The 19,441-nt window shown below is 41.8% G+C and overlaps 1 protein-coding gene across 5 annotated transcripts in view; it reads left to right on the top strand.

Moving 5' to 3' along the window:
• The first annotated feature begins 3,150 nt into the window (after positions 1-3,150).
• The window catches only part of LOC147882695 (bifunctional 3-dehydroquinate dehydratase/shikimate dehydrogenase, chloroplastic-like), a 28,848-nt gene continuing 12,557 nt past the window's right edge, over positions 3,151-19,441 (top strand). Inside the window, exons 1-5 of one of the 5 annotated variants that reach the window (XM_087400736.1) lie at positions 3,151-3,837; positions 4,517-4,622; positions 4,819-5,037; positions 5,684-6,030; positions 14,545-14,608. In XM_087400736.1, the coding sequence (XP_087256862.1) occupies positions 3,632-3,837; positions 4,517-4,622; positions 4,819-5,037; positions 5,684-6,030; positions 14,545-14,608 (942 nt within the window). In that variant the 5' untranslated portion in view covers positions 3,151-3,631. Of the gene's footprint in view, positions 3,838-4,198; positions 4,414-4,511; positions 4,623-4,818; positions 5,038-5,683; positions 6,031-14,544; positions 14,609-19,441 lie in introns of those variants that run through there. The other 4 variants (XM_087400737.1, XM_087400738.1, XM_087400739.1 and 1 more) reach the window with 4 other exon arrangements.

Consider the following 19,441-nt stretch of genomic DNA (forward strand, 5'->3'; position numbering starts at 1 on the left):
AAGTTCCTTCATTTGCCTCATGTATGAACCCTTGAGAAAGAAGGTCAGTGTGGTCTAGAGATGACACCCAAAAGGCTCAATAGAGCATGCAAACGCTATGTCTAGTCATGAACCAAACACCATTGTTTCAAATGTAATTTTTCTTATGTTTGAAATGATTGTGGCACAATGTCAGTTCTTTGTGCTTTGCTACCACAATTGCTTATTAAACTCCAACATTTACAGTATGTCATGCACACCCATTGGCTCCTTTAGTAGTGGTCAAAACCCAAGGAGGTGACCAACCAAAGAAGAAGAAGAAGAAGAATAAGTAAGAGCACAAGAGGAGGAGGTGAGAGTTGAAAGCTAGAAGACAAAGGATGAAAGAGAGCAAGTAAGCTAAAAGTAGTGAGGGAACACAGCATAGAACTCCTTTATTAAAGAAAATTCAAAGCGATACATCAAGAAGGGTGCCTCTAGTAGCTCCTACTTTTGTCATAGGCTACTAGTCCCAGCCTTACTAATCAATCGATGTCCAACTAAATCTCTAATGGTTGTTGTGGGCTTGAAAAGGAAATTTTTGTAAGCCGACTCTTACATAACATGCACTAAATTGAGCTCTAAATTCCCCTCTCAATTCAGGTGTTGGAAATCACCATGCTTGACCATGCCAATATTGGCATTGGTAGAGCAATCTAAACCAATCGCAATAGAGGTCCATAGTAAAGACATCTACTACACAGAGATGAATAATTTCAAGCAACAATAGTCCATGCTGGATCAATTCTCAAACAAAATGAATGTGGTTGTTCCTTTTGTCGTGGCTATCATTCTTACAAATGAGCCTGACTATAAATTGGCTTAGCTTTGTTATTGTATTAAGAGAATAGAAGGAGGAGGTGAGAGCTAAGAGCTAGAAGAAAAAGGATGCAATAGAGAAAATAAGCTAAAAGTAGTAACGGAACACTACATAGAACTCTTCTATTAAAAAGAAGTAAAAGGGATGCATTAAGGAGGGTAAGCCCCAGCGTGACTAATGAATCTACATCCAACTAAATCTCTAATGGTTGTGTGGACTTACAAAGGCAACTCTCATGGTTATGTGTCGCACTAAATTGAGCTCTAAATCCCCCACTCAATCGAAGTGTGGCGAATCACAATGTTTGATCATGCCAATGTATTGGTAGAGAAAACTAACCAATCCTAACAAGGGTACATGTATGTCGGTGGGTTTTACGGGTCTTTAGACATTGTCGATTGTTTAGCAAGAGACAATAAAAAAGGAATGCTTTGAGGGCTCGCAAGATCCATTAGGCTTTGCCAAGGTTCTATAGTTATTTGCATGCTCTCACACTGATTGCAAAGCCACTGCCTTTTTTTTTTTTAATAATTTAAAACTGAAAGGTAAACCATCGTTATTTTTCCTTGAAGGTTTTATGAATGATACTTGCAAAGTTTTGATGTCAACTTTCTAGGGTTTTTTTTTGCTTTATTTTTATAAACAGATCCAGTAGACGACAATCTCTTCACCAACAGACATAAAGCCCGTTAGGTAGGCATAAAGCCCCTTAGGCAGGCATAAAGCCCATTTCAATAGGAAAGCATATTTTTTTTCATAGGTGAACCTGCTTTTTTGGCAAACGGCTTTCTAGATAGCATATTTTTTTCCAAGGAATAGCTTCAATAGTTAACAGGTGAATCGGCTTTAGCGCCTTGGTCATAAACAAACACGTGAGACCTAGATGAGCGACCGGAAAGCTTGAAGTGACTTAGAAAAATGTAGCTGGAGGAAGCCAAGATAATCATTCTAGGGAGAGCTCAAGCATGGAGGGAGAGTGGAGCCCCTGAATTGATTTATAGCCATGTTGGAGGGGGTAAATAGCATACACAAGCTAAAAGCTGAAAAGCCAACAGCCACACATAAGCTAAAAGTTGAAAAGCCAACAAGCCACACACAAGCTAAAAGTTGAAAATCCAATAGCCATCTAAAAGTAGGTTTAGAAATTCCTAATAAAAATTCCTAAAAAACTAAGAATAATCACAAAACTCCCACTCAACTCAATCCTAAAGCACTGTCTCTAGGAGAGCTAGTGCTAATAAAGGGATTCGTAAAGAGATTTTCTAGCATCTCCTACATAGAGATGTATAGTTTCAAGCAACAATAGTCCATCTTGGACAAATCTTCAAACAAAATGATACTTGATATTGATATGCTTGTTCCTTTTGTGGTGCGGCCCATGAGCCCGCGACCATAAATTATCTTAGCTTTGTCATTGTAGTGGGAATGTCACAATGGGTGAACACACCATGATGGCATACGTTAGGATTCAAGTAGGTGATGATATGGGACTTGTATATTTCTTCTTCTATTTTCATCAACGGATACAGGCTATACATCTTAAAACTGAGTCTAGCATTAAGATCAAGTGGCACGGAAGATACTATGGCATGTAGCATCCCATATTTTTTAATTAGATGCATGACATATCATTGTTGGTGTATCCAAGTGTGACGAGCACTACGTGTGACCTTAATCTTGATGTAGTGTTCAAATTTCATACATGAGTCGTGAAGAATTAACCCCTCAAATCATCCTTGCATGCATTAAGCATTTCTTAGCTATTACACATGAACATGATATCATCTACATAGACTGGGATTAGCAGAAAGAGTTTTGTAAATGTACAGCTCTGAGCCTATACTAGTTGAGTGAAGCCTTTGTTAAGGGACTATACATTGACCTTAATATCTCGAGGGCACAAAGCTTGTTTAAGCCAATAGAGGGTCTTGTGCAAGTGACGAACTTTTGCGCATCCTCATGGAAGCCAGATAAACTTTTTCATCCAAGAACCATTGAGAAGGAAGTCTAAATTCCATCTAATGATGTTTATTGTGCATTAATGGAGATTTAAGACTAGCTAAAAGTCTATGTGGGACTCTCCACTAAGTAGGCAAAAAGTCACGAGTAAGTAGCCAAACACTTAAAGTTGTATGTCCTACACTCAATGAAAGGAGAGGGGGATAAAAGAAAGCTCTTTATCTCAATAAAAATAAGCTCTTCATCTCAATAAAAATAAGCTCTTTATCTCAATAAAAATCAGCTCTGCATCTCAATAAAAGTAAGCTCTTCATCTCCAAGTCCATATTGCTCCTCCAGAAGCAACTCATTGCCATCCTCCGAAATAAAAGAGCTGCTTCCTCAAAAAAGAGCTTCTTGTGGAGATCCAAATCCAAGCTTCTTCTCTTTGTATTGCTTCTAGACAAAAGCTCATTACCATCTTTTCTCAACAAAGGGAGCTTTATTGTGGGAGCTCTGATTAGAATCTTTTGTCAACAACAAAGAGAGCTTCTTGGGGAGATAGGAATCCAAGCTTGGGGTGTGTCAACAACACAAAAAAAAGAGCTTGGAATGAAGAGCTGATTTCACTCAAACAACAAAAGAAAGAGCTTCTGTCTGAGGTTTTTTTTCTGGCTCTTCAACAACAACAACAAACAAGAAAAGAGCTTGGAGTGCAGAAAAATATCCAAGCTTCTTGAGTTCGCCATAGCTGCTGCTTCTGTGGAGAGCTTTTTCTGAGATCGCCATAGCTTCTTCTTCTTCTTCTTCTTCTGTTGAGAGCTTTTCTGAGAGTTCTCTTTGTTTACTAGCTGCATGGCTGCTCTTCCCTCCCCTTGCCTCGTCTGTGCCTCCATCGTCTCCTCCTCTGTCTCCGACATGCTCTCCCATATGCAGGCCGCTGCCTCCGCCGGAGCTGACATCGTTGAGCTCCGCCTCGACAAACTCTCCCCCTTCTCCCCCCTCCTCGACCTCCCCGCTCTCCTCCCCTCTCGCATCTTGCCCACCATTGTCACTTACAGGTATTGCCAATCTTCACCTTCCCAACACTGCTCTCTGCATCCCTAGCGAGCTTCCGTTTGCTCTCTCTTAGCAGTTGCAATCCGCAATAAGCATTGGGGTCGTGCTCTACAGCGAAAGCTAGGAAATGTACCCGGGTGGTTCCTCGAGTCGCCAGAGGATTGTCCCCCTGCACACTGCGAGTCCAGTCCGACGACTGACCTCTGGGAGTCCTTCCAGCTCTCTGTGCTGATTCTTTCACGTGTGGGCATCAAGTAGCCGCACTCCGTACCTGCTCAAGATGTGACTAACTATAGGACCGAGACTCCGTGCCCAATCCCAGATACTCTTAGCACCCCCTTACACTTCATGAACCGGCTTAATTCTGCATATATCGCTTATTCCGGAAGATATGCATCATAGGAGCTGCGTTTAGTTCAGAGCTTAGGCTACCTTCTGGCTGATTTACACGTTGATTTACTGGAACGATAATTCATTTGCGTCTTCGGTATTGCCTGAGAACTCCATTTGCAGTCTTGCCGAGCTTGTCGTCGGATTTCTATACTGATTTACTGGAACTGTAATTCATTGCGCCTTTGGTATTGCCTGAGAATTCCATTTGCAGTCGTGCCGAAGTCTTTTTGCAAGCTACTTATCCTAATTGCAGCCCAATCGTCTTGCAATGGTGCACTCTCAGCCCAGGCCAAAATGGGGAGGAGGAGAATTCGAAGGGAATGATGCTCTACGACTTGATGTTCTAGAAATGGCAGTGAGTTTGGGAGCTGATTTCATCGATGTTGAACTTCAGGTCGTTTCTCGACCTCCGCTTCACAAATCTGATAGATGTTGGTTAAGGTGGTGTCTCTGGAAAAGGCAACAAACTCTCTGTTCTGCATGCACCTCGAGTTGCCGCTCTTTTTATTTGCAGGGATCCTTCTTACAGATTTTGCACTCCTTCAGCTGTCTTCTCTCCTCGTTAAACCTTGTGCAACTGAGGTGTGCAGGTGGCAGCAGAATTTTTTGCCCGGGTGGAAAATATTAGGCCTAAAACCTGCCGGATCATAGTTTCCAGCCACAATTACGAGAAGCCATTGTCAGTAGAGGATATCGGGAATCGAATTGCAGAGATCCAATCTACACGGGCAGACATTGTAAAGATAGTGACAGTCGCCGCCAAAATAACCGACGTTGCACCTGCATTTCAAATTCTTTCATTCACTCAAGTAACGTCTCATACTACCTTTTCGCCCTTTTCCCAAAAATGTTAGTAGTTACCACTCAAGGTTTCCCCCTAAAAACATGAGATGTTTCTTTTGCTTTGAGAGCCCTTATAAATAATATGACCCACTTTTTACGTTTCCTGAACCTGGTAACTGGAATGGCCATTTTACTCCTTAGGATTACAACCTTAAGAATTTTGCAGCAAAGTACGTCAAAAAGATGTGCGTGCATGGATGAGTTTTCCCTTTTCATGTATAGCGAAATGAGCACTTGATTGAATATTCATTAAATTTCCTTCAACTTTGAATAGTTGATAGTCAAGCTTTCTATGTCTTTGGTTGCAAGCAGTACTATCGTGGTCAGCCATAAAGGTTTGGGTTGAAGGTGGGTGATTTTCAGACACAGCAATCACTTTATTCCTTTTTCGCTCTCCTAGAGGATTTTTTTGGTAGTAATCCGTTTGTGCACTGACTGACAGATTCTTTCTGTAGACTCCCGTTTTTGCCAATTTTCCATCTTCAACTAGGATGCAAACTCAAAGGACTGGGTAATAGCAGAGAAATTAGTTCAAACTTTTTATTTTATAAAAGACCAACGACAACAAGAACATACATTTGACAGAATGCTTTGTTATTGTGGCAAACTCAGGTACCCACAATCGTCACAGTGACAGGGACTCAGGGGCTAATTGGCCAGCTGCTGTGTGCCAAGTTTGGAGCATATCTAACGGTTGGCTCACTTGATTTGGATTCACAGTTGGATCCTGGCAACCCGACGTTGCTAGACCTTACAAATGTATACAAGATACATCGGGTAAACAGAGAAACGAAAGTTTTTGGTGTGGTCTCCAACCCTGTGGGACACAGTAAAGGACCGATACTACACAATGCTGCATTCACGGAGGTTGGATTCAATGCAATATATGTCCCATTCCTTGTTGATGACTTGGAAGAGTTTTTCAGGATATACAGCTCCCATGACTTTGCGGGATTCAGGCACGTACTCTGACACCCCTTCCCTTACTAGGCAAGTAGCATTAGTGTCAAATGAAGGTCCCCCTCTATGTGTGCTTGCAGGTTGCAGAATCATTGCTACCTGTAAAGGGCAGTAAGCTTACATCACTCTCTCACTGACAGTGCTGGGTGTACAAGCGCAAATGCTAACTACGAAGAGAGAGAGACACTTCAGACATGCATTATATATATATATATATATATATATATATATCACATCACTGTGGCACTAAGGGTTACACTAGTTGCTATATTTAGTCATATGGTTTGCGCCTGGCGACACCAGATACCTGCTGTCTTACAAGTGTTGGTTCCCTCATTGATGGAGACTGGGCTGCTTCGTCTTTGTCGCATTGAAGGTTAGAGCTGTAGGGCTGAGGCTAGGCGGCTGCTGTGGACTGTAGCTAACCATGGGTAACTGTGACCAGGGAAGGAGGGGATAAGGAGCTATGCTGACTGCAGGCGCTTCTGAGGGGAGGCTGAGGACTGCTGGGGCTTATGACTGAATTGCTGCACTGGCTCTTGAGGAAATGCTGCTGCTTGCTGAAGGAGCTGCTGGGGCTGATGGTGAAATGAGGATAAGAAGGCCTCCTTTTACATGTTTTGGCCACCCCCTCTCTGCTGACCAACTCACCCTGAGTATAGCAAACCAGACTGGACCTGGCCGACCTGCTGTAGAGATTTGACATCCTGACCTGGTAGACCAGCTGCTGTAATGAATGTTTCAGAGGGGGGCCCCCGGTTACTTCTCAGAATTAACTTAGGGAAGAAAAGGTTTGAATCTCTAGATACTGTAAGAAGCCTACATGGTTCTCTTACTAAAAGTGTCGGTACTAACTTCTGGTTGCAGAAGCATGATGATAACTGAGAAAAGAGAGAGAGAGACACTGTACATGCATCAGACACATCACATCATTGTTGTTATCCTAACTACTATCTTTATTTATATGGTTTGGCCTGGCAATCATGAGATACCTATTGGCATACAACTGTTGGTTTCCCTCATTGAAGGAGCTGAGCTGCTTCATCTTTGTCTCATTGAAGGCTAGATCTGGACAGCTGAGGCTAGGCTGGCTGCTGTAGACTGTAGCTATCTGCGTGAGGCTGGCTGCAGGGGCTGCTGAAAAGCCTGATGGCTGAAGTGCTGCGCTGGCTGTTGAGTCACTGCTGCTTTTTGCTGCTGAAGGAGCTTCTGGGTTTGATGTTGAAAATGAGAGGAGGAGGGCGTTTTGGCCACCCCCTTCCTGCTGGCCAACTGATCCTGAGTCCGGCCGACCAGACTGGACCTAGCAGACCTGCTGTAGGAACCCAACAGGATCTATAGACCCCCCCGAGCAGCCCCAACCTGAAATGTGACTCATTGGTGCTGCCATGGACCTGGTTGCAGGCCCCATTTGCTGATGTGATGATGTGACAGCCAGGGTGGACGCAGGCTGGAGGCATGGACCCCTTGGGGGGTCCATGCATGGAGTCTGTGTGGACCCTTTGGTGGGCCCTGGCTGTTGTCTACCTGACCGTAGAGCTGACGTGGCAGGCCCATAGGACTGGATTGGGCCACTTAGCTGCCTACGTTTCTGCCTTGCTGGTTGCGTGACCACATGTGTAAGGCCTAGGCAGACTAGGCGCTTCTGTCAATGCCCTGAAGGCCCTGTGGCTGCCAGATGGCAGCCTGTAGATGTCCATGACACTATCAGCTTGGAATAACTGAAGATGCACACTGATAGAATATAAACACGAGCCATACAATTGTGGCAAGAGAAAGATCCTCATTCCTAGCATTCATAGCTTCTAGGACACACTTTGTTCCTTGAATTTGACAACAGAAGGAAATTAGTTCAGGTTAAAGCCTAGGAAAAGGTGTTTAGCTTTGTACACCATAGCATGCTTATGGCTTAAGCTCTAAGATATGGTACAGAAACACTACTCCACAGCACATCCCATGCAGGCCTTTCACTGTTGGACACATAATCAGCACCTGTAGACAGTATTATTTCATAGTTTGAGCAGAACCCAGAGGCAAACTACTGTCTACCCTATCCATTAATCCAACCAGTCCAACAAGCTAGCTTCCATGAAAGAACTTTGCCTTGCACCATGATTTTTGAATTAATGGAGATATTGGCTCCTCCGATGACATGTGGCATGGAGAGGGACAGTTAGTACCATATGCAAGTGGTGGATTAATGTGGCCTTAGATATATATATATGTGTGTGTCTGTGAAGGCCTCTAGAGGATCTTGCCCCGGGGATTCTTTGGGGTGTTCAGATGTGGTGCATTGCTATGGGACTGGTTGTCTCCTACCTAGTGCACATGTAGGTGTGTGTGTGGGCCTACATGTGGCACTGCCTATGGACTTATGTGTGTGTGTGCGGGCCTACATGTGGCACTCCCTATGGACTTAATGTAGTATCGAAGCAGGTGTTCAGATGTGGTGTATTGCTATGGGACTGGTTGTCTCCTACCTAGTGCACATGTAGGTGTGTGTGTGTGGGCCTACATGTGGTACTCCCTATGGACTTATGTGTGCGGGCCTACATGTGGCACTCCCTATGGACTTAATGTAGTATCGAAGAAGGTCTCTACCGCTGCGGGCTGACACCTACAGGCACTGGCCGGTGCATGGCTAGGCACATGGCTTGTGCATTGATGGCAGCAAGCTATCACGTCTTGTGCAGCAATGGCGCATGTGACATGGCAATGGCAGCTCCTGTGGATTAATGGCATGTGGTGATTGCTCGAGCTGGTAGCACATGGCTGGTCAGGTCCCCTATATGCATGTAGGCAAGGGTGGCCGGATATCTTTAGGCGTGGGGTGATGTAGTAGGTTGTGATTGGGCCAGTGCAATATGGCAATATTGGCTCCTTGCCCTCCTAGGGTGTATGCGGCTTATGGAGGGAAGCAATGGGTTCCATATCCAAGTGTGGATTAATGTGTGCTTGAATATATGTATGTTTGTGAAGCATCTCTCGCATGGGGTTTGTGCTGCGGCGGCCCATAGTTCCCAGGAGTTTCGGAAACGGGGAAACGGAAACGGTGTTTCGGAGTTTCGGTCACCAGAAGAAATGGTGGAAATAGAGTTTCAGTTTTTAAGGTGAATAAAATATATATTATATATGTGATTATTAATGCATATGTCATACAACAAGGCCTGAGAGGAGAGGGCAAGGGCTGAGGAGAGCAAGGAGGATATGCTAAAGAGGAGAGCACAGAGGAGGGGCAGCGGGCTGAGAGGGGGTTTGTAGGATGAGAGGAGAGCAAGAGGAGAGGCTGGAGAGGGAGAGCAAAAACTGCCCTACCCGCCGATGGGGTTCTAACTTCTTACCTGATGGTTGAGGCGGGTGTGTCTGTGTGCTGGTACTTTTGCTTCTATAGCTAGCTGAGCATTGGTGTCTACAAGCTCTTACATTGCTGCTCTATATATACATTTCCTTGGCTAAATTCCAAAGGCACTGCAAAAGCACAAAACCACAAAAAATTTAAAAAATAAAAAATAAAATTGCCTTCCCGAAATGCCGTTTCTGGTTTCGGAAACAGTGCCGAAATGGCAAACCGAATCGGGTGCCTAGAAACGCCATTTCTGGGCCCTACAGAGGTTGTGCAGGCTATGGGAGGCCCCTGGACATGGTATACATGTGGGTGTGTACATCAACTACACGTGGCACTCTCTATGGAATCCTAAAAATATGTACTTTGATAAATGGTAGAAAAAACTAAGGAGCAATGACTAAGAGACTCCGCGGGTCATTAGAAACCCAGTATAGCTGCTTATGCTTGGGCACTGATGACGACATAAGTGTTGCTTTGCTTGCTAAGTATGTCTTCCTTTTGCTTTTCTTAAAAGTTTTTGTTTACCTCTTTTTTCTTCTCTTTCATATTCTCTTTTATTTTCTCTTTTATTTTCTGTGTAGATTTTTTATCTTTAGAACAACAGAAAATCTAAATTTGTATGATTGGACTTATTCTAGTCTTACAAAGGTATATATAAGGAGCAATGACCAGCTTTCTCATCTTGTAAGCTAGTATTGAATTTTCCAAGTCTGTGCAGACAAAATGGCCATATGTTTGCTACCATCAGTCACCAGTGCCACATGTTGGGCTACTTTAGTCCCAATGCATGTGCCAGCCAAGTAGCAACCAAGTCACATCTTCCATTCTGTCAGTTTGGTTTTTTTGCACAGATTGTGACCATCTTTTTGGCCAACTTGAGGTTCACACTAGAGCATAGCTTAGGTACTGTTTGAGTTGGGATATCCTGTTTACCCAAAAGATTCTGGAATCCTTCGCAAGCATAACAGGTACTGATGAGAACACAAGCTAGGTTCACTTAACGAGCTATTTTTTTCTTTCCGTGGTCATCAATCTGTTCCCTTTATATGGCTAGCCTGTCAGAACTAACAAGTAAGCTTTGTGGCTTAGCCAAACACTTGACTATCAGGCAGTTTCATTGGACATATCAACTTATATAAGGGAACACCAGTGGAATATGCCCTCTTATTGAGTTGGCAAGCGTTGCTCCTTTGAACCCTCAGCTTCCATCATGATTGCTCAATATGTTTGGATCAGCAGCCATGACCTGAGCTTGCCTTCACAGATCCATGCTATTTACAGCTTCACCATGCAACTATGGACATTGCTCCATCATGAGTATGATGTTCTCATGTAACAACCGTGTGAACTACTACTTTGTCTGATCACAGAGTTGCATGAATGCTACTGATCTGCAATGTGGAAACACAGACGTTAAGTATGCAATCATCTGAAAGTACTCTCCTCAATGAGAGCTGCTGATATACAATGCAGAAGCGGGGACATTAACTCTGCATTCATGTAAGTGGATTCGGGAGCTCCTAATGATATACAATGCAGAAGCAGGGACATTAACTCTGCAATCATGTAAGTGGGGAGCTGCTGGAGATAACTTTTCTAGGTTGCCTCCACAATGGGCTGCTGGTGGGTGTTGCCTGTTGCTAATGCTGGAGGATGCTAAGGGCTGATGGTTGCCCCAAGTGGCTTCACAGATCTCCTTTTACAAGGCTGGTTCAGAGTAGGGTCAGCCCAGCCTGCTCCTACATCTCTGTAAGCAGCCGACCTTCCTTGCATCGCAGCAGTTAGCCAATGCTAGGGCTAGCTGGATGTCACAGTGAGTGAGGGTGAAAGGTGGCATTAATTGCTGTAGACCTTGATCCGATGATGATGGAGCACCTTTTTTAAAATGGAAGATCATGAAGCACTGGGCAACATCTACCTGTTGCTGAGGTTTTTGAACAACAGGCCCTCGATAATTCTTTAAGGATCGAAGGGCTACCTACAACACCCTGCACTTGACAGAGGCGTAGTGGCAGCAAGCATCACAAGAGAGTGAAGACGATGGAGCATCATATTTCTTATCCTACTGATTGCAGGCATGCATGTGTGTAGATGGAGATTGTGAAATTCTGGGGCCACTAGCTGAGGCTTAACGATTGCCAGCCAGCCCTTAAATTTGAAGGACTGCAATTTTAAAGGAGACGCGTCTCGCTATTTGGGTCAACACCCTCGCCCTGTTTCTATCTTAAACACTCCCCAAAAAAAAAGAATCGTTTTGAAAGACACTCTTTTAGCTCACCAGCAAGTAGTTAACGAAGGCATGCCTTTCTAGGGGAGGTATCACAAATTTGTCCAGTGAGTATGTGGACACAAATGCCCACATTCCAAGTCAAACATGTTAACATATAGAATCTGTCTTCCACCCCAGCCCTCCAAAATCTCTGATCTAGGGGTGGTGAGTTCCTATGTTTACCTGAATACGGAACTTTGTCTTTCCCATTTAGGCATTTGGACTGCAGAGTCTCTGACATGGTGGCAATACAGTGGGAGGGTGGTAATGTCAGATGAGAAATTATGGAGGAGGGTAAACCTACAAGAATTGTCTGTATGTACTTTCTGGAGTTTGAAGCTGTACCCAGATATATGTACGTACAGCACATGGCAAAAGAAAAGCACAACGATGCATCCATTCCTTGAATTCATTACCCATGTGAGCAGGGGAATCTGTGGCCAGACAATCCTGCTTTAATCAAATCTTATATACTGCAGTCGAGGTGAGTCAAGCCGCACACTGCTGGAGCAACAGAGCTGTGCTTTTCAGACATCCACACGACCAAACTGCTTTACCCCCAAGTGGCTGTGTTTTGACATCAAACCTCTCAGTGCTGGGAAGAGTGATCCAAGGTCGCATGTCTGGATTCTCTTTCAGGCAAAGCGCCATTTTGGAGCACTATTTCCAATTAGATTCTGTTTCGTGTGCTTGGCCCAGAACAACCAACCAGCTATTTGTGCTGGAGGATCAGAGAACTGCGTCCTTTTCCAATGCAAGTATCAGATACATTCTTGCAGGCTGGAAAATTTTGCTTGAAGCATTGGCAGAGACTTTGGCCTAGTCAACAAATCAGAGTAGTCTAGCCCTAGTTACAACGTTTTGTGTGTGTGAACACATTAATTAGTTAATTTTGGCTATCCACAGGTTGTATACTTCTGCGTGTTAGTCAGTGCATTGCTTCAGAAACCTGTTATAGCAGCAAAAGTTGCTATAGCAGGTCACAAGAGATTACAGCCAGAATATGCCCATGCTTTCCCTTTCATCAAATAATCCATCATGATGATGCAGTCTGGTCACATTCGTAAAATAATCTGGCCATGCTGACATACTCAAGTCAGATCCCCAAGGCCCATGATGGTTGGGAAATTGATGAGGTCAGCACGTTTGTAGGAATGTTGTAGAAAATGGCATTCTTGCAGCTGGAAAACTTTTCTTGAAGCATTGGCAGAGACTTTGGCCTAGTCAAGATGTATATCCACTCCTCGGGTGCACCTAGGCTAATACAGGTTTGATACTTCTGCGTGTTAATCAGTGCAAACCTGTTATAGTAGCAGAAGTTGTTATAGCAGTTCACGAGAGTCCTTTTACAGCCATAATATGACCATGCTTTCCCTTTCATGAAATAATCCGTCATGATGATGCAATCGGGTCACACTCGTAAAATAATCTGGCCATGCTGACATAATCAGGTCAGCTCTCCTAGCTAGTTCAAAGCTTTGTGGGTACTAAATGCTCAAAGTTTTTGTGTAGTTACCCTTTTGTAGTATTGTATAGGAAAGTAGAAAGGGCAATCACAACCATGAGGAGGCTAGCACATCATAGCCATTGGTTGTTGAATATTGAAAGTTAAAACTTTCTACTTCTATAATGAATAGAAGGTGCATCAAGTAACCCCCCTGTAGAGAATATAATTGCTTCAAATATAATTTTCGTTAATAGAGAGCCTTATATAAACACCGCAAATAAGAAAAGAAGACCTTAAGTTTGAAATTTTTAAATGTGTAATACGCAAGCTAACATGAGAAAAACGTAAATTTTTTTGGATTGCCTTAAATAAGGGAAGTACACCTAGACATCTAAATGTAGCAGTTTTTTTTTTTTAAATATGGGGGGCAAAAAATAAAAAGCACAAGCAATTATGTAACCAAAACTATTACTTTTCTTTTTTGGCAAAGAAACCAAAACTATTACTTGTACTTTGAAACCTTCAATATCAACATATAAGTAAACTATGGTCTATACCCACTATGGGCACTAAGGACGTAAGTGGGGATGTCATAGTAGCTAGTCCTTGCTATGCATGATGGAGTTTATGGTTTTCAATCTTATAAGTGACTCATGAGATTGAAAGTGCACTAAGTGTTGTGTTTTTAGAGGATAAATTTGGGCATGTTTTTGGATTCATCTAGGTATATCATATAAGTGAACTCTATAATTTTGTTAGAACATTAATTCAACTTTAATACATGAAATGTGTGGAATGTTTCATATATTATTGTTACTTTTATAAAGAAACATAGAATTAATGAGAATAAATCATTAATTTAATGTTAATACATGAATATTCTACTCACAATTAATTGAGATTTAACATGATATTTCTCTGTGTAGTAGCTCAAGGGAATGTACGTATACCAATGCTTGTGTATACTCACACAGCTCACAACAAATTAGAAAACACATGTACAATGCACGCACATTTTTCTTTTTGAAATAAAAGTACACATGTAAAGAGATCCGTCCTATTAGGAAAATGAGAGGTACAATTGTGTGAAACCACATAAGCGTTGAGAGCGAAAAGAAATCAATAGTATCGAGAGAAACTATGACCCTCCTATTGCTTAGCACAAGATTTTCCTAGTTAGCCATCATAATAGTGCCTCATTGGGATTTCTTGGGTCTTTTTCTCAAATCTTTTCTGGTTTCTTTATTCGATTTGCATTAACCAAGAGAAAGAAGTGGAAATCTATTGAATTAACATACATAATTTTGAAAAGGTATGAAAATAATGGATGGAACCCTAGCCTAGACATGGACGGTTAGCCTAGTTTGTGCATATCCACGATAAACAATAGGATTGAGCAACACTACAGATTGGTATCCTTATTTACGCACTCCATTATTTGTTTTTCTCAGTGTTGGACTTCCTCACAAAGAAGCTGCCGTGGGATGTTGTGATTATGTGGATCCTCTTGCCCAGGTTAGTTACCTTCTCTATTGTGGATGAGGCCAATGATTGCCATCATAGTACCATGTCTTTTCAAAGATTCTCTAAGATAGTCAAGTTGCATTAAGTAATCATAGTGATATTTTTGTAGAGAAATAGGGAATTGAATTCATAGGGTTTTGAGATTCTCAAGAGTCGTGAATGAGAAGATTAATTTACATTTATTAGATGATGTGTATATCATTCCCTTTTTTTAAAGATAGACACAACACAAATTAGAAAATGTTCTCTACTAGTAGTATGTAATGAGAATATATCATGACTATGGCTGCCATTGCAAGCATGAGCTTTGACCGCAAGGCTAACATGCTAAGAATGTATGATATCATGTATTTTAGAATGAGGGAAAATTAATAACTATACAATGTATAGTATGTAAAAAAGAAAATTTCAGTAAACTTGGTTCTAATTTGAAAGGCCAAAGATGTCGAGTAAATTCTAATGAAAAAATGAGCTTTGCAAGTTTTACCAAAGGTTAAATCGTATTGGATATTGTACTATTGGTTTTAGAAAAAGGTGAGAACAAATATATGAATTGCAAGGCACCTTAGTGACAAGAATGAAGAGACTAGTAGTCAAGGTTCTAAAAAAATAAAGATCAATGATATCACACATAGTGAGTCAAATTTGTGGCATAATTTCTTTTTAGACATTTTAATTTCCATACATGCCATTGATGGAAAAACAAACTTTGTACATGATGTACTAAGGTAATTAATGGGACTTTTGCAAACCATGTGCATATTGCAAGCTGCATAAAGAACCCTTCTTGATATTGAAGGGAAAAGGACCATTAAATTTGGCTTATATTTATACTAGAGCATATATGATTGGTACATCATATTTGTTGTCATGGATGGTGCAAGCAAGAAATGTTATTTATTTTATGAGGAAGAGATGCATTTTAAGTGCTTGATTTTTCAAAGCAATGTAGAAGCTCAAACACAAAAAAAGGTGAAATGACATTGGGAGAGTTTATTTTATATGAGTTTATAGCTTCCCTCCCAAAGAAAGAAGGCCAACCATACAAATAGCTATTTGTGTTGTGTTAATCGTGGAAGAAAAAACAAGAAAGACACACAATGGCTATCAATGTTCTATAGAGAATCAACTTATTGTTTAGGGAGTCTTTGAAATTAGGACCAACAACAAGGGTGAAGATCTGTACAATAAGTGTTCTGTGAACCTGTAGAATCTACGTGTATTCTAAGCCTTGCATAATTGTGCCTCTCTCTCTGTGGTTGTCCGAGAACCTATTGTCCCTCACTCCCATGGCAAGTAAGGTATAGATGACGTCCTCCTAAATGACAAGGGTGGATGTTTGGGGGACCTGATGGCCTCCCGTCATCAAATTATAGTGACACCCAAATGTTCTAAGTGGTTATTTTAGATACCATCTCCAAACACTGCCCTCAAGTGAAGTTATGAGACCTTGTCGAGAAGGAGCAGTCGTGTCTTGCACCTCAACTTGGGAGACCCTCTGTCCTAAAATTTGGATGCTTTTTCAAGGGGTCTAAGCACCGTCTCAAGCTAAAGACGATGATCAATGCATGTCATGTACGAAAAGAACCTCCATAATTCTCTTCGAGTATCCTAGTCTGGATAGCAAGGATCACTCACCCGGATCCCATTGCACCTCTTAAAGAGAGCAGCCCTCCCACAACCAAAGCTACCAACCGCCACTGTCCTGTCCCAAAGTGACTAGTGCTAGTTAATGGTCCATCCCTTGCCCACATGGTCCACTACTCTGATTTACTATTGCCACTCAAGCATCTCTAAAGCCCATCTAGCTCCAGGTCTCTGTTTGTGTCTGGTTGAAGAAGACCCCTCAGCCCCACTTTTGTAATGCATTGATGGAAGGTGTCTAGTGCTCGGTGCATATACCAAATACTCAAGGGTGTCCTTGTCTTGAAAAAACTGCCCATACTAATGTGGGGGAGTAGAGTCTGTATGTACACTAACTCTCCAAGACTAAGGGATAGTGGAGTCTCTCTAAAGTCTGTGTGCCCGTCCCCCTCAATTTCTCGCACATGCCTCTGTTTCATGGAGGAGTTTACTCCATGCTCCAAAAGAACTAGCCAAGCCATTGTCCCACTACGACCTACTAATGTGCCACTGTCCCTCTACTACACCAAAATGTAGCTCTCTTGATTGCCAACATCTCGTTGCCAATGGAAGAGATGTCGCTCACTTCTCATGACATCGAGAATGGGCCTAGATGGATCCCCTAGATTAGCTCTTCCCAGTGAAGGAGGGCATTTGAGAGACTTTTGCCAATGACCTCCTATGCAAGGCCTATTCCTGAGAATCCTCTCTAAAGCAAGACCTTCTAGGGCTTCAATCTCAGGATAAGCCTGCACACTACCAGCAAGGATCCACTCTGCATCTCTAGGTTTATGATGCCGAGTCCTTCCTTTGCTTGTTATAGGATCATTATCTACCAAGCGACCATAGCTGTAGTGTTCCTCGTACCATTTGATCGTACCCACAAGAAGGTGTGTACCAAGCATCTAAGCTGAGCTCTATCGAAACTGACCCTTATCCAAGATGTCAAGATGGATCTCCTTGGGTAGGAACTCTGGGTACTCCACAATCACCTTGAACCATGGAACCCTGACATATGTAAGGAACGAGGCAATAACTATTAGAGACTCTAGCAATATATCAAAACATCCTCTAATGGAAGCTAAAATGGGTCCATAATCCTTCGAAATCTTGGGGAACAAAGCATCACTGGTGAACACAACACATGGTGTGTCGTATGCATATCATTAATTGTGAAGCCATGATATCATGGTATGAACATTAGATGTAGGCCGAGGAAAATATGACTGTTCCACGAGAACCTGGATAATGTTAGGGGCACTCGGCTGGAGAATAAAGACACCCCTCATAAATGGGTACTTCATGAATCTAATGTCAAGCTCACCTACATCCATCTCCGACTTGGCTCCTTATGGGCCCAAGGCCTACTAAGCTGCCCATTCATGATGAGTTAGAGTTTGTATGGTTTGTCACAATGCATCTCTTTTCGCATTTGAAAAAGTTAACATCCATTCAAAAAGTCTACTTAAACAATTCAAAAAATAACGATGGGGTCATGTGATGAGTCTATGCAACTTCTAGACTTGACACCAAGAATCAACCATCATGATCTCTTAATCAACTAGGGCACTTTTTGCTTTTTATTGATTGTGAACTTTGTGGAGTAGCATAAGGGAAATTCAAAGGTGAGAGTGCAAATGAGGTCTCGGAAGAAAAGGTATAGGCATGCAAAAGATTGATGAAACCATAATGTCATAACATTGAAGGAATGCAATGAGGAAAATGATGGCATCATGAAAAATCAATCATGAGAATTTTCCAAATGACTATCAAACAAGCAAAGCATTGAACAAAGGTGGGTTTATAAAGTTGAACCAGATGCAGGACAAGATTGATCATACAGAACGTTATAAGAAGGCATTATTGAAGAAGCTTTTGCACTAATGGTAAAGATGAAGATTATTATAGTGTTGATATTTAAAGCTTGCAAGTTGAACTTTCACGTTAGTCACATTGATTCAAAACCAACCTTTCTCAATGGGAAGACCTATGCAATAAGTAGCTACCAAGTTTCAAGGAAGGAAATATGCCTTTGGTATGCAAGTTGGGAAAAGTCGTTTAACGTCCACATTAGGCGCCAAGAGCGTGAAATATCAAGTAGATCTTGTTAAAAGGCAACGTGATCATGTGTTATGCCTCTTGAGGAAGGATAGAGAGTTAATAATCATTGTAATTTCTGTGGATGATCTCATCTTAGTAAGTATTTACATATATATGATTGAAATGTAGACTTGAGTAAGCACTTGATATGAGAAATCCATGATATATACATTGTCTTCCTAGATTTAGATTAAGAGGGTAAATTTTTTGTATCTTCTTAATTCAAGGAATACATTAAGGACTTAGTGTCTTAGCCCGGTGGTTAAGCGGGTGCATGTGTGTGGGTGTGGATGAGTTTAACCCCTGGTTGGATGTTGACCCGCCCATCCAAGGCAGTGAGCTTGACCATTGGCGGGTATGTGTTAAAAAAAGAAAGGAAAAAAAGGGAATACATTATTGACGAAATAATCAGATAGTTAGACATGAAATATCTTCGATACAAACATTGCATAACATCATTTGGATTGAGAGAAATTAATATTACTTTACATAGAAAAGTACTTGGCACATTAATCTATCCAATAAAAGTCTTGCTATGATGATTCATTGTGGAGTTGGCTTCGTTACTCAATTTATAGATAGCATTAATGGATGGTTTAGTCTAGGTCACTCAAACGTGAAATAAACCACAAACTTTCCTATTTGGAGGATATTATTAGGGTCCATTACCCATAAGGCTATACAATGTAGGTTCGAGCGATGGTAAGGTAAACCAACCACTGAGTATTCACTCTATATCTCTACATTGTGTAACTTAGGAAATATGGCACAACTTTGTATGCACAACATGGCAATTGAGGATGGAGCTCTTTTCCTCTCCAAATTTGTATGCGAAAGCAAGTTGGTTAGGCATGCGTCTTGGTGATCTTACTCAATTCAAGAAGAACATATAGTGATCTTTTGTACTAAAGCTAGTCCAATTGCACTTGCCAATTCACAAAAGATAATGGTGGGAAAGGAGACATCATTGTAGCTTTAAATCGACTCCTTTTCATATTCAGTGAGTATTTATTATAATAAGGTTTGAAGGCTTCATTGTATCATTGACACGAAACCACTCAAAGGGGAACTATAATAGGTGATTCTTGGTCTCGTGATGCA

Source organism: Dipteris shenzhenensis, chromosome 29 (genome assembly GCF_047967505.1).
Source record: "Dipteris shenzhenensis isolate YYH24624 ecotype China chromosome 29, Dip_SZ_1.0, whole genome shotgun sequence".
In the NCBI taxonomy this organism is placed as follows: Eukaryota; Viridiplantae; Streptophyta; class Polypodiopsida; order Gleicheniales; family Dipteridaceae; genus Dipteris; species Dipteris shenzhenensis.